Source organism: Phoca vitulina, unplaced genomic scaffold (genome assembly GCF_004348235.1).
Source record: "Phoca vitulina isolate PV1807 unplaced genomic scaffold, GSC_HSeal_1.0 scaffold21, whole genome shotgun sequence".
Lineage (NCBI taxonomy): Eukaryota > Metazoa > Chordata > Mammalia > Carnivora > Phocidae > Phoca > Phoca vitulina.
The window spans coordinates 23820047-23845192 of record NW_022589724.1 but is presented as its reverse complement, the minus strand read 5'-3'; the positions used below and the strand labels follow the sequence as shown (position 1 = coordinate 23845192).

The 25146-nt window shown below is 45.4% G+C and overlaps 1 protein-coding gene and 1 pseudogene across 9 annotated transcripts in view; both read right to left on the bottom strand.

Annotated features, from left to right (window-relative positions):
• Positions 1 to 427: 427 nt before the first annotated feature.
• On the bottom strand, positions 428 to 10286 carry LOC116641343 (annotated as a pseudogene).
• A 1653-nt stretch (positions 10287 to 11939) lies between these two features.
• The window catches only part of GAPVD1 (GTPase activating protein and VPS9 domains 1), a 74462-nt gene continuing 61255 nt past the window's right edge, over positions 11940 to 25146 (bottom strand). For 8 of the 9 annotated variants that reach the window (XM_032418244.1, XM_032418242.1, XM_032418240.1 and 5 more), the window contains 9 exons: positions 22517 to 22639; positions 20734 to 20863; positions 19595 to 19704; positions 19148 to 19307; positions 18301 to 18488; positions 17491 to 17704; positions 15494 to 15566; positions 14206 to 14403; positions 12534 to 12674 (listed from right to left, as the gene is read on the bottom strand). In XM_032418244.1, the coding sequence (XP_032274135.1) occupies positions 12534 to 12674; positions 14206 to 14403; positions 15494 to 15566; positions 17491 to 17704; positions 18301 to 18488; positions 19148 to 19307; positions 19595 to 19704; positions 20734 to 20863; positions 22517 to 22639 (1337 nt within the window). Of the gene's footprint in view, positions 12675 to 14205; positions 14404 to 15493; positions 15567 to 17490; positions 17705 to 18300; positions 18489 to 19147; positions 19308 to 19594; positions 19705 to 20733; positions 20864 to 22516; positions 22640 to 25146 lie in introns of all 9 variants that reach the window. The other variant, XM_032418238.1, reaches the window with a different exon arrangement.

Sequence of the window (25146 nt, the reverse complement as noted above, 5' to 3'; positions counted from 1 at the left end):
AAGGCCCCTCCCACAGAGCTACGGTCTGAGCTCTGGAACAGCCCCTGAACATCCGTCACCTCCTTATTCCTCAGGAATCCCGACAGCCAGAGGGTCATGAACCCACTTCACAGATGAGGAAACTGAGACGCGGGCTGGCGCAGGGACTTGCCCAAAGTCCCAAGTAGCCAGTGAGCGTCCAAAGGGCAGAAGGACAACAAGACCCTGCTGGAGGGTGGAAAAGGGCCCCAGAGAAGAGGTCAGTCGCAACCAGGGAGAAGGCGGGTATTAGGCAACATTTCTGGAGTCTTACAGCTGTGTTCCGTTTAATCACAGACTGCAAATTGAATGAAGTTAAGACAGTGTTGCCTCTTTGAATTTCCCCCAGGTCCTTTTTAATGAATAAATAGGCATGATTTGTAATTAGCTTATCCATTGTGCGAATCTTCTAGAGCACCTGAAGTGAGTTAAACATGCCCCCTGCAATCTCGTCAACAATATTAATTCTCTCCGCAAACCTTTCCTCCTGGTCCACCGTGCGTGCGACCGAATGATCACATATTGCTCTGCGGTGGACATATTGAGAAAAATTGGGATTTTTTTCGGCCTGGAAAATGAAGACACAGTGTCCTCATCAGTCCTGCCTCCCAGTGTGGGATTTGGAAGCGACAAGTTTGGTTTGTTTTCATCAGCAAACACCAGATAACCCGCAAAACACTCTCCCACCTTTAAAATTCCCACAGTCACTGGCTCGAAAAGCTTCTGGTCATTAACACCGCCTCACCGAGGGGCCCGAGGCAGGGGCCAGCGGTTGTCACCAACCCGGGCTGCCTTTCTTTGGAGCGAGCTGTCATCTGCTTGCGGAGGCTGCCCGGTCCCCGCCCGCCGCCGCTGTTTGAGTCCACTAACTCCTGCCAAGCTAACGGGCGGCCTGTATCATTTATCCTGTAATTGGGGCTGCTTGTCACGAGTTTTGCCTGATTTCCGGGCTAACCACGTGGCCGCTGCTGAAATTCCAAATCCTAACATTTCCCGGCTCAGAGCTGGTGGGAGGGCCCCTCGGCACAGGTAGCGTTCTTGATTGCCTCCACATTTTCCAGCAAAGGGGTTTCCATTCATCTTCATCATGGGCTCAATCTGTGCTCAGAGAGGAGGCGGCCGCCCTGGTGGGTCCTCTCCACCCAGTCACCTGGAGGCTCTCTCTCATCTGTTCCTCTGCGTTCACGGCCGCATTTATATTCCGCCTGCCCTGCTGCTTTCTCAGGGGTCCGCGAGGGGTCCCCAGCAACCAGGTCCTCTCCCCCCACCCCGGGCCCTGCATGGGAATCCAGGTGCCAGCCTGTTACAACAAAGGAGGAGGCGAAGGTCACCCCTTCTTCTGAACAAGGAGAATGGGGAGGTGGAGACGCTCCCTCTGTCCTTGCCGTGGCCTTGACACTGGGGAGTGGACCTAGCTGTGTGTGGGGAAGCGGGGAGGTCGGCTTTCCGTGCTCCAGAGAATCCTATTCAGCCCGATCTGCTGGTGTGCGCTGGGTGCCAGGCTTCATGCTGGGTACTAGGGAGGCCACCCGTGTCCAGTCCTGCCCTGGAGAGGATCACAGGCACAGGAGAAGTGCACAGCAGGATCAGGATAATAAAGAACTATCATGGGTACCATCCTCTACAGTTGGCAAAGCTCCTTCTGCTTCCACCCCATGGGAGGGGCCCCCACCCCCAATCCTGCTGGGCTGATATTTTGCAGAGGGGCAGACAGGACCCCTCAGTAGCTAAAAACAAGGACTTGGGAATCCTCTAGACCTGGATCAGATCCGAGTTCAGCCATTTATTTTCTACGTGGCTTTATACAAACCACCTCACCACTCCGAGCCTCAGCTTCCTCATCTGTAAAATGGGGCTCATTATACTACCCAGCTTCTGTGAAATAACGTGTATAAAGCACTCAGCTCTGTGCCTGGCACATGAAAATGGTCCTGAAACGCGAGGCATTATTGTGACTAACAATATGCACACCCTTGGTGGCACCTTCCTGAAGGATGGGGTCCGAGAGTCCCCACAGTTTGAGAACTAGACTGTCCAGCGAGGTCATCTAGCCCAGGAGCCTGTCAGAGCTGGGCTCAAGTCCTGACCTGGTTCCTCATTGGCTATGTGACTCAGGGCTGCTGGCTCATCTATGAAATGGGGATGACCTTGCCATTAGGTTGCTATAGAAACACTTCCTAGGGGCGCCTGGCTGGCTCACTTGGTGGAGCATGAGACTCTTGATCTCGGGGCTGTGAGTTTGAGCCCCACGCTAGGTGTACAGACTACTTTTAAAAAAAGGAAAAAAAAAAAAACCTTTGTATATTGAGAAAAATGGTTATTGTTTGCTATAACATAGGGCAGGCAAGGAGGAACGTGGTGTACGCGTGTGTCGAGTGGGAGGGGGCCTGCATGAGTCCCGGCGTCTGTCTAGAGCTGTCCCAGTAAAGAGTTGGGGCACTGATTGGTGTTTCCCGTGTCCAGGAACCTACCCACTCTCCTGGGCATCCTGACCCCTCCTCCAGAAGGGCCTGACCAGGCCTTCACCAGGAAGCCTTTTCAGCCAATGGTGTGTACCTGTCCTTGGCCACAAGATGTCACCCAAGGAACAGCAAAGCAGGGGCCTGGGAGGAAACCGGCCAGCCCAACAGCAACCCAGGAAACAGCAAGTCCCAGCCCTTCTCACATGGCCCCTACCCCGGGGAAGCCTCAGAAGAGCCAGCAAAGACGGGCATGCTGCGGTGGGTTCAAATTCCAGACTTCCTGCAGGATGGGACACTGTTGTCCCAGGGAACACTGGTTTGTAGCTCCCACCCCAAATTAATAAATAGGTATGATAATCCCCACTACACAGAGTAGGATTAAATAGTGCCTGGGGAGCCAGGGTCAGGAGAGGGTGGTGCAAACGGACAGCTGAACTTGGGTGTGAGTGGGCTGCCACTGGGCCTGGCGCTCAGCAGGGTACCTGACATCCTCCATCCCCATCCTGTGCTTGGTAAGGTGTGGGGGGCACACACCTGAGAGGCAACACTGTGGCATATCCTCTGCCCCTCAGGGCATCCCCAGGCTCCCTATTCCTGGTGACTCCATCTCCCTGGTGGTTCAGCTCCATGTGGCCCAGCAGGGCCCATAACAATTCTTTGCGTGGCAGCCACCTGGCGCCTGGATCTGGAATAGGGAAGAAGTGGCAGGAAGGGCATGACCCCAGCCCTGGCACCCCTGGGGCAGCCCCAAGTGAACCACCCCAGTGGTGGGCAGGCTGCAGCCTGGAACCCGGGGACTCCGTGCCCAGCCAGGGGTGCACAGCAGGAGACATTGAGGGCCAGCCAAATGCCCTGGTGTCTCCAGACCTGAGGACCAGCTGCAGCTGGAGAACCCAGGGACCCTGGATCCCCAGCCTGAGCCCGCAGGGCCCGCAGACCTTGACCCTGGCCCGGAGGCTGAGCATACAGTCTAAGTTCCTTGCAGACGGGACTTGGTATGACTGTGCCCACACTTTGCTGGGTACAAGGCTCCTTATCAGTTCCTCCGCCAGCTGGGGCTACAGAGGCGGAGGCCAAGGGCTTTGGGGCAAGGCGCCTTCCCAGAGGATGTGAAGGTGGGGGACGGAGAGCCCCTGTCCCTACAGGGGCTGAATTTGGGGAGAAAAAATAGTGAAATCTCCCTGCCGAGGAGCTACTATGGTCTGTCCTCTCTTCCACCCCCATCTGCAGACATTTGGGGACACCTGCCATTTGGGGTGGGACAGTCCCTGGAGAGCATGGGTTCCGGGGCAATCAGTGCTTTGCAGAGAAGTGTACAGGGGGATGAGGCCTCACTGGGGACAGAGGGAAGGATGGGGGCTTCTGGGGGGGTCTGCCGTCCTCCCTTTGAAGCTGGATTGGTAGGGAGAGGCGTTGAAACCAGAGGGCTCAGTAAGGGCAGACAGAGGCTTACAGGCAGGCGAAGGATGACAGTTGGGGGCAGAGGTGAGCGTTTTGAGGCCCCAGTGGGAGCTGGAGAAGGACAGAGGCATAAGGCTGAAAAGTAGGTTGGAACCAAAATAGAAGAAAGAAGATTTTAGGCAGAAGAGGAATCTGATCAGACTTCATCAATTCTAAGGGCACCTAAGAGAAAGGGCGAGAGGGAGGCGGTTGTGAGAACAGAGCTGGGGAAAAGCGGCCGTGGGGGTGGAGGCACACTCCGGAGAAGCCGCTCAGGAGGTCTGGGCGATATAGAGATGGGGGCAGCGAAGAAGAACCCCAGAGGCAGGACCGCAGGGCACGAACCGACTCAAGTATCCAAATCCGGAAGGTTTTAAGCTGCAGAAACTGTTCCACTATGGTTAGTATTCACGATCACAGCACAACAGATGTAGGTTCACAATGGAGCCTTTCAGTTAAAACTGGGTTCCCTTCGAGTGGTTTCTGTGCTCCTCAGCTGACCGTGCCTGGAATGTCTAGGGGCCTAGCCAGGGCTGCCCCCTTTCCGTGACCTCCACAGTGTCCGTGCGCTTTAGCTCCAGCCCTCAGTTAGATGATAGCACAGGAGAACTATTTCAAGATTTTATATATATTAATTGTAATATACATGTGACCAAACCAGAGACTGGAAGAGTCATTGAGGTAATAGAGCCCAATTCAGGAAGGGGTCACCTGCCTCAGGTCTGGTTAGAGGCAAAGCTGAGATGGGAACCATCTTCAGGCTCCCGCACCAGGTACTACGACCAGACACCACTCAACACCGTGGCTTTTCAGGAGGTGGCAGGAGTCTTCCGGGGAGGGGGAAAAAACCCTCTTCGGGCTGGTGGGTGTGGTCCAGCCTTGCAGTGGGGGAGGTGCTGGAAGGAGGCCCTTACCGCCTTCCCTTTGTGTCGTCTGTCCCATTCCTACCCACTTGCCTCCTTCCCCTTCCTCAGACTCACTCCCCACTCGCTCCCCCAGCGCGGCCCCTGTCACTAGCGTCGCCACAAAAGAGGGAACACGGGGTTGTTGGTGATCAAGAAGTGAGGTGAGGGCGCCTGGGTGGCTCAGATGGTTGGGCGTCTGCCTTCGACTCAGGTCATGATCCCAGGGTCCTGGAATGGAGCCCCACATCGGGCTCCTGGCTCAGCGAGGAGCCTGCTTCTCCCTCTCCCTCTGCCTCTCTCCCTGCTGATGCTTTCTCTCTCTCTCTCTCTCTGTATCTCTGTGTCTCAAATGAATAAATGAAATCTTAAAAAAAAAAAAAAAGAAGTGAGGTGAGCAGGAGGGAGGAAAATAAATCCAGGACTTGGAATCCACAAAGTGATGGAGGGGAACGAAAATAGGGGATGAGGGAAGCGAAGGTTCTCTCGCTGTCAGCAGGGCCAGGCCCAGGCTGCTTTTTGGGAGAAGCCGAGTCAGAAGCCAGGGGCTGCTGGAACCAATGCTGTCATTTCACACGGGGACACCAGTTACGAAGGGAAAACAAAACACAACAGGAATGGAAGAGACACGTTGAAAGCGAAGAAAACAGGAAGATTAGATAAATACCTTTTCGTACCGAAAATTGAACACTGAGATCCTCTGGGGATGTTTAGCCATTTGAGGTTTGGGGAAGAGAGTTTTTACATAACCACATGGGTTATAAAGAAAACACTTGGGCTTAAGCAAATAAAAAGAGCCATCCTTAGAGGATAAATTGGACTGGCTGTCTGGCAAAAGTTCTCCTTTAAAAGAGCCTGTCTTCCTCACACCTGTTACCCTTACAGGACTTGGAGCCAAGCCTTCAGGAATTGAACACCTTCTGCAGTGGATCCCAAATTTTAGCGAGCATCAGAGTCAGATGGGGAGCTTGCTAGGAATGCAGATTGCTGGGCCCTCCCCCAGAAATTCTGATTCAGGGGCTATGGGGTGCAATCACAAGCTTACGGACATCCCCAGGTGGGTGGTGCAGATGGGCCACTGGTTCATGCTTTGTGAAATGCTCTCTGGGCGCTTCTCAAACTTCCCTGAGAATGTCACCTGGAGGACTTACTTTTGTTTTTATAGAAGATACTTTTTTTTTTTTTTTTTAAAGATTTATTTATTTATTTGAGAGAGCGAGAATGAGAGAGAGAGTACATGAGAGAGGGGAGGGTTGTAGGGAGAAGCAGGCTCCTCGCTGAGCAGGGAGCCTGCTTCTCCCTTTCCCTCTATCTGCCGCTCTGCCTACTTGTGCTATCTCTCTGTCAAATAAATAAATTAAAAAAAAAAAAAAAAGAATCGTCCAGGGGCGCATGGGTGGCTCAGATGGTTAAGCGTCTGCCTTCAGCTCAGGTCATGATCCCAGGGTCCTGGGATCAAGCCCCACACTGGGCTCCTGGTTCAGCTAGGAGCCTGCTTTTCCCTCTCCCTCTGCCTCTCTCCCTGCTTATGCGCTCTCTCTCTCTATCTCTGTGTCTCAAATGAATAAATAAAATCTTTAAAAAAAAAAAAAGAATCGTCCATCCCATGCCTTTGGTCACTCAGAAATAAAATGTTATCAGCTAGGACAGTGGTTGCTGGTCACCTTCCATTGTTTATATCTGTGAGTTCACCATAGTCTACTTCCCCTTCCCCATAAATTCCAGACCCTTCTTCATATGCCCACAGGCCCCATCTCTGAGACCTGCCTGGAATAACGATATACTGTGCCATGTCGTCTTTTGACTGACATCACCCCCTTGTATGCTTCACTATTCCCTCATTGCCACATCTCCTGTTGCTGGAGAAAATGCTGTGACTGGGTGTTTTTCTTCCACCTGTCTCATGATGGGGTCCTGACCACTTGCCCTGGTAAGTGCACATGATTCAGAGATCTTCCGAGAACCAAGCTGCCAACTTTTTCAGACTCACGTCTGAAACACTGATCAAGTACCTGTAATACAGGTCTTTGAAATGTGGCTTCTACGTTTCCTTTTTTAAAATTTAATCTTTGGTCTTTTCCTGACTCTCTAGCCCAGATAGCCTAGAGCCAGGATGTAAAGGATGTAAAGATGCCTGGTTCCATCCTCAATAAATTCGGATTTACAAACAAGAGTACCAGGTGATTCTCAAGAGGGAAGTTTGGAAAACAATGGTTCACAGAACTCCCTAGGGCACAATTTTGGGTCCCACTCCTGGAGATTATAATTCATTTGGTCAGAGTCAGGACAGATCCCGACTGAATTCCCCAGGAATGACTAAGAAACATCAGCAGCTACATATATGAATCAACAGCCCTGGTTACAAAACTTCTGTCAAACCTACAAATTAAGAGGGGTAAGGAAAGCTGAGGTGAAAATGTCCTCTTTTAAAAAATCACATCAGGGGCACCTGGGTGGCTCAGTCAGTTAAGCGTCTGCCTTCGGCTCAGGTCATGATCCCAGAGTCCGGGGATCGAGCCCCGCATCGGGCTCCCTGCTCGGTGGGAGGCCTGCTTCTCCCTCTCCCACTCCCCCTGCTTGTGTTCCCTCTCTCGCTGTGTCTCTCTCTGTCAAATCAATAAAATTTTTAAAAAATAAATAAAAATAAAAATAAAAAATCACATCAAAAGGGGTGCCTGGCTGGCTCAGTCGGTGGAGCATGCAACTCTTGATCCCAGCGTCGTGAGGTCAAGCCCGTCCAGCATAGAGATGACTTTAAAAAAATCACATCAGATACTCTTTTCACAGGAACATAAAATTTAATGGTTTCGGCCAGCAATATGCTGAATTCCTAGTTAACAGAAATAAGTCTACTGTGGTTTTCATGTTCAGCATCTACAACAGGTTCAATGACTTGGAACTGAGAGCTATTCCCACATGTGGAAGATGTTTTCAGGATCCCCACAGCCAGAGATTTTTCTGGTCTCTTTGGTCAACTTTTTTTTTTTTTTTGAAGTCTATGTACTGCATTTTGGTACCCCAAGAAGATGGAAAAGGATTCTTCTGGAATGAAATGACTGAAGCAAAAGCTCTTTAATGAATCCTTACATCTCTAGGCAGAGGACACATTTATAGCCAAGAAGCGCTTCTGAGAAATGATCTCCCTTCTCGGGATCGTGACACATCTTACAGGCAGCACTACAGGGAGGCCTAGCTCAACAGTGACGCAGCTCAGCATCCTTCGGGAAAGGCTACGGAGCCACTTACTGGGAGACCGGGGCTGAGTGGGTACAATATAACAGGAGTCCAAGCACAGAGGTAATGCCAAGTTGGCAAGAAAAGTTGAATTCTATTTTCAGTTTTAGGCAAGTGATAGCATTGATTTTAATATTGAACAGACTGAATGAAAATGGAGCCCTAATCAAAATTTTTAATGTCTCCTTCTAAATGAAGTGCAATCAATATAGGGAAAGCACCTTTCCACCAGTGAGGGAAGCCTGCAGAGTGAGCTTGTGACAAGGGCTCCTTGTCTGATAGCACCTCCCCTCAGCTGAAAAGATTAATAAAGGCTTCAGTGAATACCGTGATGGGGACTTCTGTTCGCAGAACTAAGGCTGATGAGTAGCTACCGAATACAAGGGTCAGAAACAAACTGTGTGAAACCAGTAAATGTTCACCATCGCCTTAGCAACCGCGAGTTCATGCTCATTCCTTCCTGGACCACACTTAACAAATATCCTTAGACGTTCAGGAGAAAAAGACAAGTGTGAATTCATGGAGAAATTAGTAATATTTGAAGTCAAAGAAACTTTCAGAACTGCTTCTGCGTATAAAATAGATGATGGAAACATAAAATCCAGTGAATTCAACTGCTCTCCCTTTTTAATCAGCTTTACAGAATGATACATCAGTCATCACATTAGAAGACAGGAGGAGTTTCCTGTACATATACAAGATTGTGCAAGCTCATTAGCTGAGGCTTATAGAAGGTTTTATCAGTTTCAAGAGGAGAGGCAGTACAACGCTTTTTAATACAGGTGAAGCACAAGAATACGGTAAACAAGACAGAGTATCAGCTCAGCAGAGGTGAATTCTTACGGCGTGTGGCTGCTGCCCACACTATCTGCCACGAACCCGGTGGAGAGGACTTCCTCCCTCTTGAACTTAACCTTTGCTGAGTGCAGGCCTGTGGGACACACCAGCTCCACGGTGACTCCACACCAACCATGACACTGAAGCAAACTATGTTTTCCTTTCTCTGAGTGTTCTCAGGAGGAATAAAGTGATTCCTGGTCATCCTACTTCTTGGGTAACCTACATTCTAAAATATATTAAGTATTAATCTGGCAAAGTTCTCAAGCATTTTGGCATTCAAAATATCTCAAATGTCTCATCACTGTTAACCTACTAAAAATTCTTTGAGCTTCAACAAGATTGTTTCTGATCCCCCCGCCCCAATGATGGCAATTGCATACAGAGTAAATCCACTAGACTTAAAAGAACTAAAAAGACAGCAAATACAGACTTTTCCTTAAAGAAATAAAGCAGGAATGGAGAGGCAGGAAGAGAAAGTCTAAGACACACATGGAGGAAGCTAACCCCACTACATTTCTATCACTTCTATGTAATCCACTAATAATTTTGAGCAAGTGTGGTCCAACTTCCCCTTTCCACACCCAATCACATCAGAGAGAGGAATCTTTAAATTTAGTCTCCCGCATTTTAATTATGTAGTTGACCTTTACTTGGCCCAAATTGGAATCCCCATGGCAGGCGACTCGACAGAGGTGCTGGATGGGCATGCGCAGTCGGCTACAGGGTCTCAGCACAGCCTGGCCACTGTCTGGGCCCGGTTTCTGTTCTCTTGCTCGTGCACCTCAGCAACACGTATACTGAAAGTCCGTGTTAAACAAAGGCTTCCAGGACACAACAGGAAAAGAAAAACCATGCAACACGTCTATTCTCAATCCCTCACAAAGCCTAATTCTCTTACTACAGCGATTTAATATCTGTATTTAAAAAAGGCTTTCATCAGCAGGTTTTTAAAAGAAAAATCAGAAGAAAGCAATTACTGTGGCTGAGATGTGAACTAAAGTGGAGAAAGCAAACAAAACGTTGACCAGGTTTTAAAAAAAAACAATTTCACAAGGAAACACAATCTTCAATCTGTATTCCTATTACCTAACCGTCTCCAGAAGCAGAATATTAACACAAAATACAAACTCATTTCTCATTCCAGAAGTTAACTGCGTAAGATTTCAGTGAACTGAGCCACTCTCTCTCCATTTAACATTATCGTTGCAAATTCCATGTAATAATCAATGGCTACTGAATGTCTCCTGTGGGTGATTTTACACTTTTGCACTAATGCTTCATACAAAACAGGTACTGGGAGGAAGTGTGGTAAGAACCGAGGAACAACCGTTCCTCCTTCCTGAAGGAGCGAAATCCAATCACTGGCTGTCTCACGCCCTACCACGGCCATGCGTTACCAACTCCTCAATTCAGAGATTGGCACCGTAATGAGTCATGATGCCACATGAAACCGGCAACGGTGAATGCTGGTTTGTCCGTGCTCCTAAGCGGGTTTCCAGCGGGAAACTTCGCTGCTCCTTAAACAGCGGGGCTGCGCTGCCGGCACCTGAGGGGAGACCCACGCCCCTGCCTGTCTCCGGCGTCGTCTGGTGCCAGGTCTGTGGGCTTCTACCCTCACCATTGGCTCTAGCGCTGCTCGGCCCTTACCTCCTGCCTCCAGCGCAGCCCGAAATCCCCCAACTCACCACCTTCTCCTCCCCAGGAAAGAGCCCTGTGCCACGTCCACAGCTTCGCATTTATTTCCACAGTGATAACACAGCAGAGATGGAGAACCATTTGGAGAAAAAAATCTCTATGAAATCCCATAATAATGCATTCCAACTATTCCGAGTCTTCTACTGACTTAACATTTATTGAATCAAATGCTGAAGTAAATGGACTCCCCCTCGGGTCTTAGAAATCGTGTCAGACTGTTCGTCTCGTAAAGTGTGTAGGATAGGATTGGACAATCTAATACGCAGGCAAGTTTGACAGTTACAGCCCCTGAAGCGCAGGACTCCACACAGATTGCTTGACCTAACATCCCAAAGGACATTTTGTAGTACTAGTTTAATTCTGATCTCTCCCTAAAAAGCAGAAACCACATCCCACACTCCTATGCAACTTGTTATTTTGGTATTTTAAAATAAATGAATGAGAAGAGGTGGAGGCATAAAGAAAATCCGGCCTCTTTAGGCACAATTAAACACAGAGGTCTTGGAGAGAAGAAGACAGCCTCTGTATTCATCTGCTCAAGGTTGTTTGTCACAGTTCCCTTAAAAACGCCTAGAAATGCTGCCTGCAACGAGGGACTCAAAGTATGGGACCGGGTGCGTTATAAAAGCAGCTCACCATGTTTAGGAAACATACAAAGTGAAACCAGTCAGTCATGACTTAGGTACGAGACTTGTGCTTCAAGCTTTGGTGTGCCTCCTTGGCCAATTTCTCAGACACCAAAACCCACTCCTGATTATCAATATACAATCAAACCAAAATACTGAAACATAGACTTTTGTTCAAAGAGGGAAATAAAGGCACAGAAACCTGCCAAAATAGATTTTTTTCCATAAGAATAATATGGTTGATTAAAATAGTTTATCACTAGTAAAACTTGTATCACTAGAGCAGACAATACAAATTAGTTTTTAAAAAAAATGACATTCACTGAATTCCTGGTCTGTCATTCAATGTGAATAATCATCAAAAATATATTACAATCGAAGGTTTGAAAGGAGTTCTGTTTGGGGTTTCTACACTGTGTTCAGTATTTCAGATAAGAAGAACCACAGTAACGTATCAGGTGTCTATCGTTCCTTTGTACGCAATGCATGGCGATTAAAGGGTCTACCTCCTTCCTCCTGCAGGCTCGAAGACGTCTGTGGTGAGGAATGTCTAAGTGATTGTTATACCCCTCATCAAAGGCAGCCTTGTGCATCAAACTCCACACCTAGAAAGTTCAAGAAACTGTTTTCCACTTTAATTAGTATTTCTGTGTACTTGTTGCTTTTAAGCTCAGCTTAAACTTTGTCCAGGAAACCATTTCACAAGAGGGTACGTCACAACCTACTATCAGCAATATTCCGTGTTTATTAGAATCTGAAGATGTCCATATTACATCAAATATAAATATATATTATATTTACATTTCCTTCTTAGCTTTTCAATCGAGGTGAGTGTATCTATAGATAATGCCACTGATGTCACCACCGTTATAATTCTCAGTGCAGCTGGAATTCTCCTTCCATTAGATGCCTGTAAGATTAGACAGCATCTAAAAAGAGGTGTACTGTTCTTTTTATTTTTTTAAATAAAAGGAAAGAATGGGTATCCATGAATGGAGATCTAGGAATTTTCTAGATTTTGTTCTGTTTTTTAATATTTCAAAATACCTGAAAAATGTGGTCCCTTTTTGCAGTACTAATTCTCTACTTGGGACAAGAAAATAACCAAATACGCAACAGAAAGGAAAAGAGCCCAAAGAAAAGAGAACCTGCTTGTTAGCTCATTAATCTGTTTAGTAAAGATCTGTTTTAAAATGTCTGAATGCTGTACAATATTATACAAAAACAATCTTCAGCCTTCCAAGTAGCTGGTACATTTTCTAAGAGATCTGTTTGCCCGCCTAACAGTCTGCGGCCTTGGTGGGCCTTGGTCTTGGTCACTTTCGGTCGTCGATAGTTTTAATGAACTCCACTGCTGCTGTGAACTGCATCCACCAATAGGATTCCTCCCCAGACAGACAGTTGGCATAAAAGCTACTGATATACTGGACAGTGGACAGCAAGCAGGGTGGATTTGCCTAGAGAAGTGAAAAATACGAGAGTCAAATACTCAGATATAGAGCTCTGCAAAAATCATCTAAGTTAACATCTTCAAATGTTTTTCTGTGGAAGAGCTACCAGTCCTTTTTGAAAATAATCCCCAAATTCTTCTCTGGAAGTGATTTATAAACCCTAGCCACTACGAGCAACAACAGTATACTGGAAAGGCAACTCGGGTTCTAGGGCCAGCTGAACTACCTAGAGCTTTCCACCCTTGTAAGTCACTGAAGCTTGCTGGTCCCTAAGGAGGCTGAACTCATCCCCGCAGACCTCCTCAACATCCCAGGATTCCAAAATATTAGATAAGGAAATAAATGCTATACGCCAAGTGAGTTAGAAGTCCGGGCAGAATCAGCTGAGAAAGAAAAAAACTAAAAAGAGAACATGCCCTCTGTTGCCAGAGGTAACACAGAGCATCTCCTGCTTTTTGACTTTCTTCATGGGGAAAGGACGGACACAGGTGTTTTAAGTGGCTGGGAGAAGGTAAGGCCTGTGCCTCAGAACACGTTCAAACGGACTCTGCACAGGAACTAGTCACACCACATGTGGAAGAGAGGAGAGTGAGGCCAGCAGCAGGAGTTATGAAGGCTGACCGCACACTGATCCTATGGGTCATTGACTGAGCTAAGAGTTCAGACTGCAGAAATACCACAAATACGGGGGCCTGGGCGGCTCTATCAGTTGAGTGTCCAACTCTTGATTTTGGCTCAGGTCATGATCTCAGGGTTGTGAGATCGAGCCCCATGTCAGGCTCTGTGCTCAGTGCAGAGACTGCTTGAGATCCTCTCCCTCTGCCCCTCCCTCCACCCCCCCCAAATAAATAAATCTTAAAAAAAGAGAGAGAGATGTCAGTACGTTTTAAAATAATATGGCACAGGCGCCTGGGTGGCTCAGTTGGTTAAGCGTCTGCCTTCGGCTCAGGTCATGATCCCAGGGTCCTGGGATCGAGCCCCACATCAGGCTCCCTGCTCAGTGGGAAGCCTGCTTCTCCCTCTCCCACTCCCCTTGCTTGTGTTCCTGCTCTATCTCTGTCTCTGTCAAATACATAAAATCTTTAAAAATAAAATAAAATAAAATAAATAAATAATATGGCACAATTACAAAATAAGAGGCTAAAAGAGAAAAGAGGTATTTGGGAGATTTGATAGCTCATGTGACAAGTATTATGAAGAATTCAATGTGGAAGAAGATGGGAAAAGCACAACAAAAAGAACTTGCCCTCATTCATTCCTTCATTCATTCACTCAGTAATTACAACCAAGCCCCAACCAAGAACCTCAGGCACATAACAGCTGGAAATGTTCATCTAGCAATCTGGTCCTCCTATTCTTTCTTTTGAAAACTGTAACTTCTGGACAGAACCAAACTTCACATTAGACACTTTCTTTCTGGGTAACACAGAGCTTGAGACTGGGAAGAGCTGAGGTCTCTGGAGCATGGGAAGACCTGCACCACCCTGCTTAGAAATGCCAAATAAACTCTTTTCATTAATAACAGTGAGGGGCCCACCTTTATCAACACAAATACCAAAACAGGGACAAAGTCATCTGCTCCAGGGACGGAGTCCTCATTGGCCAGGCTCAGGAGGTTCATGATGGTGGAGCACATTCGCAGAATGCACTGCACTTTGTCCCGGGGGGTCTTGTAAGCACTTATTGTCCTGATTTCCGACTGTGCAGATGGCCATGGGGCCTCCCGAAGATAAACCTAAGTGAGACCAGAGACAGACAGACAGATCTTGAATCTAACAGCAACCACAGCAACCTCCGTGTCAGGAAGCAGAAGGGCAAGCTTGGTGCCTTTTCCTTTCTTCAGTAAAGCCAGGTTGCTGTTCCTTCCCCTCCCACTAAGACTGAAGCTTAATTTTTAAACTTTTAAATAATTTGCTTTACATTTTCAAATAAAGTAACCCAGATATCCATTAATGGAGAAAAGGGCATACGATAACACCCAACCTAGAATTCAAAAAGTTTCAAATACTTCTCTTTCTTTAGTAGCTAGAATGGAACTTCTCTACATGTAGTAGCTGATTCTAAAAACACAAACAAGCTACTTCTGAAAGAAAAAAATTTAAAAATACGTACATTTGTTGCAGTAGCTCTAGAAAGAACAGATTCAAAAAGGCAAAAGATAATTTAAAAACTCATGCTAATCAATATTTCATTAGTGGGGACTTTAATAAAACAACCAGAAAGCTCAAATACCTGAAATTTTCCTATTATTTTGTAAAACTGTATGACACTAAAAAGGTAATTTTGACATCACAGTCGGATTTAATTTCCTCCCCTGGAATGATAGTAGTCACACTCTGTGGAGTGTCACCAGATTCCTTATTCAAATGGGACTTTTCTGCAGAAACAGGACAATAAAAACATCTATGGAGGGGGCGCCTGGGTGGCTCAGTTGGTTAAGTGTCCGACTCTTGATTTCGGCTCAGGTCATGATCTCAGGGTTGTGAGATAGAGCCCTGCGTCCGAAGCCTGCTTAAGATTCTCTCTCCCCCTCGGATCTCCTTCATCACAATCTCTCTCTAAAACAAACAAACAAAACACCTCCATGGGGAGCACGGCAGCGGGAGGCAGGGTGGCTTCAGGGCCCTCAGTGCAGCCTCCTCCTCATCTCCCCACTGAGGTGCTGTTCCATGCCAGGCAATTTTAATCCCAGGACCTTTGAGAACTTTACAGTTGGAATTACAGCTAATGCGAGTCGTGCTTTATAATTCATTACGTTCTGTCTCCATGCACATGGAATACGGAGCAACTACGAGTACCGCCCGTGCCATACACACTTGCATTACCTCCGGTATCTGAAGAGCTCTGTGATTTGCAGTCACTACTTTAGACAATCTCTGAATATGTTCATGAAGAACCCTGTAAACCCCCCAAAACACATATGTAAATACATATTTCAGATAAGGTACACAAAGAGTCATAATTGATTTTTTCAAAACATTTAAACTTAATTTGAGATACAGATTACAATTACAGTTGAGAGTATCTCTTAGCTATAAGTATTCTGTCTTGTCAAAAAAAAGTCTCACACTTAGGATCTGCTTAGAAATGCTAAGTGAGCTGAGGGGAGACAAGGGAGAGTAGGGAAGTCCTTCCTTCCTAGCCGAGGACAGCACATTCCAAGGGACAAAGGAGAGGAGCCCTAGCCCAGAAGCCACCTGGACACACTAATTAGTACAAAGCACAGAGGAAGTATAGGGATCAAAAGCCAGAAACCAAAGATCACAGAAGTTTAGATAGAGAAGGGCTCTTGAGAACACTCAAACTCTCTCTCATTTCATAGATGAAAATAATCAGGCTTAAAAAGGTGAAGGATTTGCCTAAGGTCACACAGGGATTAGTAGCAAGGGCTACACCCAGCTTTCTTGGTTTCCACTGTTCTTTCCAGAACACTATGTTAACTGTCCACTCTATAACACCTGCAGAAATGCCATGGAGGAGTGGGTATGAATAATCTGCTTCAAAGCTACTCTTTGAGGTAAATAGTTTGAATGTCCCTAACTCCTTATCCCATTCTGGAAGCCAAAAACTGGTCTCTGGAGAGAAAACAGGTCCCATTTGGCAAATTAAGTACAGAAGCCTGGGTAGATCTCTGAGAGCATGAACCAGTGGGAGAGGCAGGCTGGAACAATCCTAACCCATTCACTGAACATACACGCAAGATCTTAGCATTTCCATGAAAGAATCCTTCTATAAACCACTCATGAGTCACCCCGAGGTCCTAGCACATGGACCCCTTGACAGCCACTGGCACAGGAAGCCAGTGTTACTGCTGGGGAGCGCGGAAGCCACCTCAGCATGCTCGGGGCAGACACAGGGTTGGAAAGCAGTGCTCAAGAAAATGCAAAAAAGGAAACATGAAAATATGAAATCATCCCTATTCTCATTACTCAAAATATAACCCCTGTTACCACTCCAGGTATTTTTTTTTTCAGGATTAATTTTTTTTTAGGATTATTTTTAAAAATCAGCTTTATTGAGACATAACTCATACACCATACATTTCCAGATATTTTTTGATACCCAAATGTAGAGCTTTTCATTCCTACTAAACATATAATGGGCATATGGAAGTCAAGCACTGTGCGTGATGCTGGGGGAGAGTGAATACAAAGCACGATGTTCCTGCTCTCGTGGGGCCGATGACCCAGTGGAGGGGCGCGGCGCTCACCAGACGACCACACACAGCGGTGATCACGAAGGGGGTGATTCTGCCCCCTGAGGGGCGTTTGGCAGTGCCCGGAGACATTCCGGTTCTCACAGCAGGGGGCACTACTGGCAGCTGGAGTGTACAGACCAGGGATGCCACTAAACATCCCACAAGGCACACAGCAGCCTCCCACACCAAAAAACTACCGGGCCCAAAATGTCAGTAGCACCAGGCGGAGGAATGTCAAAGCACAAGGAGGGCAAGTGCTAACAAAAGGTACACAGGCCCCGGAGAGCCCTGCCAGGGCAGGACCCAGCTGGAAAGGTCAGGGCGGCAGGGCTGCAGTCAAGGTCTGAAGGAAGAGAGAGGAGCGGAGAACAGCTGGTTCAGAAGAGCAGCAGGGCCCTCCAAAAAGGCCACAGCAACTGAGACACCCTCCGGCCTCATTCCCACTGCCCTGAAAACAGACAGTTATCCTTCTTTCTGATCTTGGAATCAGACGGGTGAGAAATGGTAACACGCACTGCCTTCACGGTCACCTACTAAGTCTCAGCACCGCTGGTGTGAAACAAGGGACTGGCTGATGGACCCCTATGTGGTCAACCCGGGCGCAGTAAACATGGGAGTGCTCACTGGTCACGAAGTATGTCCCCATCCTGGTTAGGGTAGAAAGCAAGCTTGAAAATCCGATTCATCACACTCCGTTCGATGGCCAGCTGAGCGTCCTGAAGCTGCTCTTCACTCGCATTCTGCCATATGACATCCTGGGCCATCGCACCGTAAAGGAACTGCAGAAAATCTTCTACCTGAGCAGTTTTATCATCAGCTGCTGTGAGTTGCTGAAAGTCTCCAATGCAAAATAATAATTTTTTAAATACACTATCTGAATAATTTTAAAAAGGAAACGACAGAAATCATTTTAATAACTAGCTACGCAGATATTATGCACTTAAAGCCAAAAGTATCTGGGTATGGTTTATTTTAGGAGAGTATGTGGCCAAATCATTAAAATCGGGAGAAAGGTAAGAAATATGCAAAAGTTTAAGAGCAAGGGGTTTGTTATAAAAATGACATACTTTGACTAATGTATTGAATCACTATACTGTACACCTAAAACTAATACGACACTGTACATTAATTGTAATGGAATTTTAAAATATTAAAAAATAAAAATTAAAAAATTTTTAATGATATGCTTTAAGTATGAGAAGAATTTTGTGAACCCAAAACTTTAACCAATTTTCCCAATTTTGTATAAACTACAGATATTCGATCCATGATAAAAATGAAATTTACTGGTTCGACATCACGGTTTAATGATTAAGAATCCATAAAACACCTACTCTTAGACATGCAAGTACTCACACCAGCGGTACAAAAATTTCTGAATCTCCCCACTAACACATGGCTGAAGAGATGCTTAATCTAAAGGTCTTTAGTTACCGTGAATGAATTCCCTGATCTTCTTTTCCTTGCTCTCAAGCAGCAACCTCACACAGACAGTGGTGAAGTATCGATTGGCCACCTCTTTGTCCCGCAACACTCTCTGCAGTAGCCTCTCCAGGTGGGCCTGCGTGGTCTGCAGCCCTTGCCGACAGCGAGTGAGATAAGCAATGTAGGGCGCCCTTTTCCTAAAAGGAAACAGACTTTGCAGGACATCATATACATACAGTGCACACTTTCTTGGAGACGAAGAGTCCTAATTTTTCTTATAAAAAAATACGACCTTTGGTTTTATGAATTAACCATGTCAGGCTGCAGACAACTGTCTTGAGAACTAATCATGCTGCCAGCTCGTGTTGGTGAAGAGTAACACCTACTGGGCTGACCACTTAGCTACCTAACTCACTACATGTTACTAAGTCCCTAGGCATCCTTGATCTATTTTATATTGGCCCATGGTCTCCATGCTGTAAGACCTCACACCTCACAGGAAACTGATTGCTACAGAAGACTAAAACAACAAAATACAGGTTAATATACCACTAGATCATTAAACATATCAGCGATTATCTGCTTATAGTCTAATTGTAACAATCCTTAGAGCGCCCATCCCCTCTGCTAACACTGCTTCAGTGCAAAGCTGAAGGACAGTGCACTTCTCTGTTAGTGAGAGCTGCTCATTTACAACTACATTTCCAGATAAATATCCAAATGTGTTCCTTGGAAATCTACATCCAGATAAACACAGCCCAGCATGTTGCAGTAAGCCTAGATTCACTTGTGAAATCAAGACAGGGAAGAAGATCCTTGACGCCGGGCGACAGGTGCAGGAGGCTGGGGTAAATACCTGTAGTCCTCGGCAATAGAGGCCAGCAGTTTCCTGCAAGTTCTGTTATCAAAGCGGCACACGCAACGCATTGTTTCTTGAAGTTGAGCCATTAAGTTCTTATCTTGTAAATTAATTGCTTCAGCTATTTGAACTTTTAAGAAGCATACAATTTCATTGTCTAAACAAAAAAAAAAAAGAGAGAGAGAGAGAGAGAGAATTCTGTTATTGTCGAGAATTTCCATTGCATGCCATCCCTCAGCCTTTGGGACGTCAGTTCTGCTCAACCACGGATCAGCAGAATTAAGCTGCACTGCCACTCACTTCAATGAAGCATCAGGAATCAAAGTGCCCTTACCTGATGCTAATACGAATATACTAATGGAAACATGGAATTGCTACATAGCTTACACAGGTGTGTACAAGCAGTTTCACATGGTTCAACCCATAAATACAGGAAAAACTTACCCTCTGGGTCTGTATGGTCCGGTAAACCATTCCTTGTTGAATGGGTTAGCACTGGGAAAGCAACAGAATCCGCAGAGCAAAGAGCAAGCCTCAGTTTCTTTTTTGCATCTCTGAAGAATGAGTCAAAAGTACATTAATTTCTTTTTTTTTTTTAAGATTTTATTTATTGGAGAGAGAGAGGGAGAGAGAGAGAGCACAAGTGGAGGGAAGGGCAGAGGGAGAGGGAGAAGCAGACTCCCCTGCCGAGCAGGGAGCCCGATGCGGGGCTCGATCCCAGGACCACGGGATCACAACCCCAGCCGAAGGCAGCCACCCAACCGACTGACCCACCCAGACACCCCAAAAGTACAGTAATTTCTTTATGCAGATATGGTCACAGTTTATGAACACTCACTATATAAATTAATATGCTACCTCAGGACTCAAATGTTTCAAGCAGTCATAAAGAAAAGATAATTTTTAATTTATTGACACCTCACTTAAAGGAACAGGCTTTCTAGTTACCCAAGGAGCAAGGCTATAAAAATGCTCTGGGCAGGATCATTCTGTAAAGTCACCAGAATCAGTCAAACAACAAGTCCTTTGGACCCTGCAACATATACTGAGTCTCACAATGAACATTATGAGAATGAGAAAGGGGCATTATGCCAGGGTCAGCAGGGTCAGAGAGGGTCAGACGGAAGTCACCAGAACCATCTCATCACGCAAACCAAGAATGCCCTCCACCACATCTCTTGAGAAAGGCTGATCCTGCCACAGGACAAGCTCACCACTTGACAAGAAGCCCCTCCTATTGCTCTACTGCTTGAAACTGCAGCTGACCCTGCCATCCGTTCAGTCTCCCCCAGCATTTCCCATGTGGCCGGGGAGCTTGGTGTGGGCAAAGGGACTGCCACTTGTGTCATTTAAAGGACTGACGTGGCCCCTGTGAGCACATGTGGTTGGTTTTTCACCCCTGAATTAAAGCCTTTGATATATGGCATCCACAGTGAAGCAGTCTTTTCAGGAAAAAGCATTTCATTCTTATCTCTCTGCTCTATACATTTACTCGGTGGCTCAATGAATCATTTGACTTGAAGCAACTGCAGTGATGATGAAAAGTCCAAAACCCCAAATCTGAAATCCTATCAAAGAAATACCTGTACGAGAAAGCAGAATCCTGAGGGTGGGCCGCCTGGCTCGCAGAGTCCGGGAGATCATCGGCCGAGATGTTCTGCAGCGTTTCCTCTCGGGGAGAGTCATGTGCACTCTCACCATCACCCATGACCTCTGCACAAACCCACCCAAGAGAGGATAAAAGCAGGTTAACCTGGAAGCGTCTAGCACAAGGAGGTATTCGAGCTACTCGACCATAAATTAGCACTATACTTTACAGTCAGAGTTGTTCAATGAAGCACTGAAGCATTATCTGTTAAGTCACAGACTTTCATTGCCTTTAATCAGAATTGCTGAACCACAGAACTAAGAGGGGCCTCAAAAATCATCTTACATAACACCCTCATGTTATAGTCATGGAATCCTGCCCAAGCAGAAAGTGGCTTGCTGGACAGCCCTCAGCTACCTGGTGGCTAAGGTGAACCCTGCCCTCAGCTCTCCAGGGCTCTTTACTAGAGCTTTTCCCACTGCCCAAGGATGAGCTGGGACAGATCTGTGGCTCCTGCAGCTGGTTTTATGTTTTTAATTAACCAATTTAGAGAATACATTCATATATAAAATCAAAAGGAATAAAAACTCATACTGTAATAAAAATACTGTGCTTACGTAGGACAACTATCTTTATTAGGAGATAATTTCAAATGCTTCAGGGAAAAAAAGGAAAAAATCTACAGAGAGAAAATGCGGCAAAATGTTAACAACTGATAAAGTCTAGGTAGAAAGAATATGGACCTTCACTGTACTATTCAACTCTTCTGTCCTTTGAAACTTTTCAAAATAATAAGTATGGGAAATCCGCCTCTACTTTGGCTTCCCTTTATGCTCCCTATGATTTCTCCCTGAGCCATCTCACATTACCAGTCAGATTCTTCCAGGGACACTCTGTGCACCACACAAGCAGAAACACATGCAGTATGTAATTTATGCTTTTATATATATTTCTTTCCTCTTACTTTATCTTAGGGATTATACCATATTTTTCTGACAGCTATTCAAAATAGCTATTAAAAAGCTACTTTTTAGGGGCATCTGGGTGGCTCAGTTGGTTGAGCAACTGCCTTCAGCTCAGGTCATGATCCTGGAGTCCCGGGATCGAGTCCCGCATCGGGCTCCCTGCTCGGCAGGGAGTCTGCTTCTCCCTCTGACCCTCCCCCCTCTCAGGTGCTCTCTCTTTCTCAAATAAATAAATAAAATCTCTAAAAAAAAAAAAAAAAAAGCTACTTTTTATTCAGATCACTTTTCACTGTGATACCAAAGTTAGAACACTTGACCCATGAACAACAACAGGTTTGAAATGCACGGGTCCACTTATACATGGATTTTTTTTCTTTTTTTTTTTTTAATTTTTAAGTAATTTCTACACTCAGTGTGGGGCTCGAACTCACAACCCCAAGATCAAGAATCACATGCTCTTCTGACTGAGCCAACCAGGCACTCCCATGTGGATTTTTTTTTCAGTACATACATACAGTACTGTGAATGTATTCTCTCATGATTTTCTTAAGAATATTGTCTTTTCTCCAGCTTACTTTATTGTAAGAATACAGTATATAATACATATAACATGCAAAATATGCTTAACTGACTATGTTGTTAAGGCTGCCAGTCAACAGGAGGCTATCAGTCGTTTTTGGGGAGTCAAAAGTCACATATAAATTTTTACCTATGTGGGACGTTGGTGTCCCCACCCACCCGCCCCACACACACCCCCACACCCCACACGTTGTTCAGCGTCAACTGCATTCAAATCTTTATCATGATGATCACCTGCACTCTCATAGTTTGCCATTGCTCCTTCACTGGGGCTGGTTCGCTTAATGGCATTCCTGTATTTGTCCAGAATATCCTCAGCGACCTGAGCTTGTGCACTGAGTCTAGGGCTGGGATCATCTGCAGGGGAAAGGAGAGCAGAGAATTAGCTCCCCTTGGTTGGTAGCAATTCTGATGTTAGTATGATACCAGTAGCATAATCCCAAAGGCGGATTAGGAGGTAAGACTTAAAAAGAGCACATATCTCAATGTTAAGAGGCACCATGCAGCTGCCTGCTCATCCCATTTCTCGGTCTGAGAGCCTTGCCCAGGCACAAAATTGGGAGGATTGGCTCCATTTTCTCATCACTGCCAAAATTCTGCATGACAGTGTCGGGAAGTTCAGTGCAAACTACATGGATGATGGGTTTCTAAAGCGCTTCCACTCAAGTTACTGTTATTAGCAGTTCACGCTAACAGAACTTCCAACAGCGCATCTTTATATGCAGATTCATGTATTCAGACATCTCCATGCTGAAGGAGGGGAAAAAGTATCAAATTTAGAATTAAACCCTTTTAAATAATAAAAAATGCCTTCCTCCACTCTTCCTGTATGACTCTCTGCTCCACATCTGAAAACTTCAGGTATCAATATTCTGTCTTCCTGAATCACCACGACAGTGCAGCTGCTGGAAGAGTGCACTCTGGTGCCTGCAATGGTGCCAGAGGCCCTCCGAGAGACTCTAGCCACTGCTGGAAAGTGCTGGAATTGTAGCCAGGGCACACGGAGAAAAAGCTTATCACCATCACAGACGTAGCACTGTTTACTGTCAGGACCATTATCCTGTCAGCAAAATCAGCACATCAAAATGTGTTCCTGAAGTCTAAGATGACACAGTCATCAAGGCAAAGAACTGCTACAGATCTATGGGACAAAATCAAGTTCTCTAGTGAAATGTAAACTCCTGAGGTAGATCTAGACCAAGGAGGTAACCATAAATGTCCACATTCTGGTAGAATCCCATTTTTCAAAAAGTCTAAAAACACACAAAAAAACACTAGATTTTATATGTGTGTGTGTGTTGATAGCAGCTAATAATAATAGCAGCTAACATTTATTGAGCACTTACCACGTGCCAGGAACTGTGCTAAGCACCTTATATGAACGATCTCAATTAATCATCACAACAACCCTACAGGGAGGTACTGTTACCACCTCCGTTTTATGGACGAGGAAATCAGGTACAGAGAGGTTCGGTAGTATGCTCATGGGCTCTTCTGTTTCCATGGGGAAAAAAATTTAGTATCCCCTGTCTCTGTAAAATTGCAATAAACTGTAGAGGGTTTCCAAACTAATTTAATCTTTCTGCTTTAATGGTATTTGAATGCTTGAGAAGAGAATCCTAATAAAAGCTGATCATCTTCAAAATGTAAACTGATAAACCTTTTATCATTACAAAATCTTTCTTTAGAGAGGAAGTACTTTTTTGCTATTAGTTTTGAGTGCTGTTGAGTGTTCTGAAAAAGGAACAATAAAATTTGGCTAACCATAGGGAAAGCCATATGTCGCTTATAACCTTTATTTCTATGCCATTAAGAACTTTATCCCAGGAAAGTAATGAAAACAAACAAAATATACTACATATACGAAGCTGTGAGCAATATTTTCACTGTAAAAAACTGGATACAATTCAAGTATCCAAAAGCAGGAGAACATTCACAATGCTATAAAATCATATGACAGATTATCTGCGAGCCAATACAAATTATTAAAACCAACCATGTCTATTAGAAACTGGAGAGGGTTTATGAAATAACATGTAGTAAAAGAAGAATACAAAGTTACACAATACTCTATTCAATCATGAAAAAGCCATGTACAAATATGGAAAGATTGGGAAAGAACATGAAAAAAAAAAAGGATAGTTAGGGTGACTGCATTATGGACAGACTGTTAAGAAATTTCTTTTCATATCATTTAAAAGCTGATTTAATGATAATTTTCAACAGGTCATTAATTAGGACCAGGCAGAAATTTCTGCACTAGTAGGAAAGCTAAATTGCTTGAATCAAACACAAAGAAAATGAAATACCTTATGAAAAAGAAAAAACACTTAACTTTACTTAGCTTCTAGGTTAGGCACCAAGAACCAAGGAAAATGTTTGCCCAAAGACACAAGCAAAAAATAATTTATAACTTCTCCAGTTATTAATTCAACATTTTAAAAACATTAGATTTCATTAAGAGTATTTCATTCCATAAACACTGGTGGTGGTCTAACACCAAGAACATGGTAAGAAAACATTAATACGTTTCCAACTCTTCTCAATCAGACTGTAGGCTCCTGTGATTTGACTGAATAACCACAACACTTAGCACAGTGCCTGGCATGAGTCAGATGTTCAACAAGTATTTGCTGACTGAGTAAGATAGGCCTGATGGCTCTCAGCAGAGAACCTTGGCCTGGACACATAGCTCCTGCTCTTCAAAACCCTTCATTCCAGGACAGTCACTGCACCAGATAAAGCAGGGATGTATGCTAGAGACCATGGAAATACATCCAAATACATGGAACCAGATACCAGAATGACATGCATTAAAATGGGATTCTACCTGTACTACGCTGAGCTACTTGAGGAGAATGTTC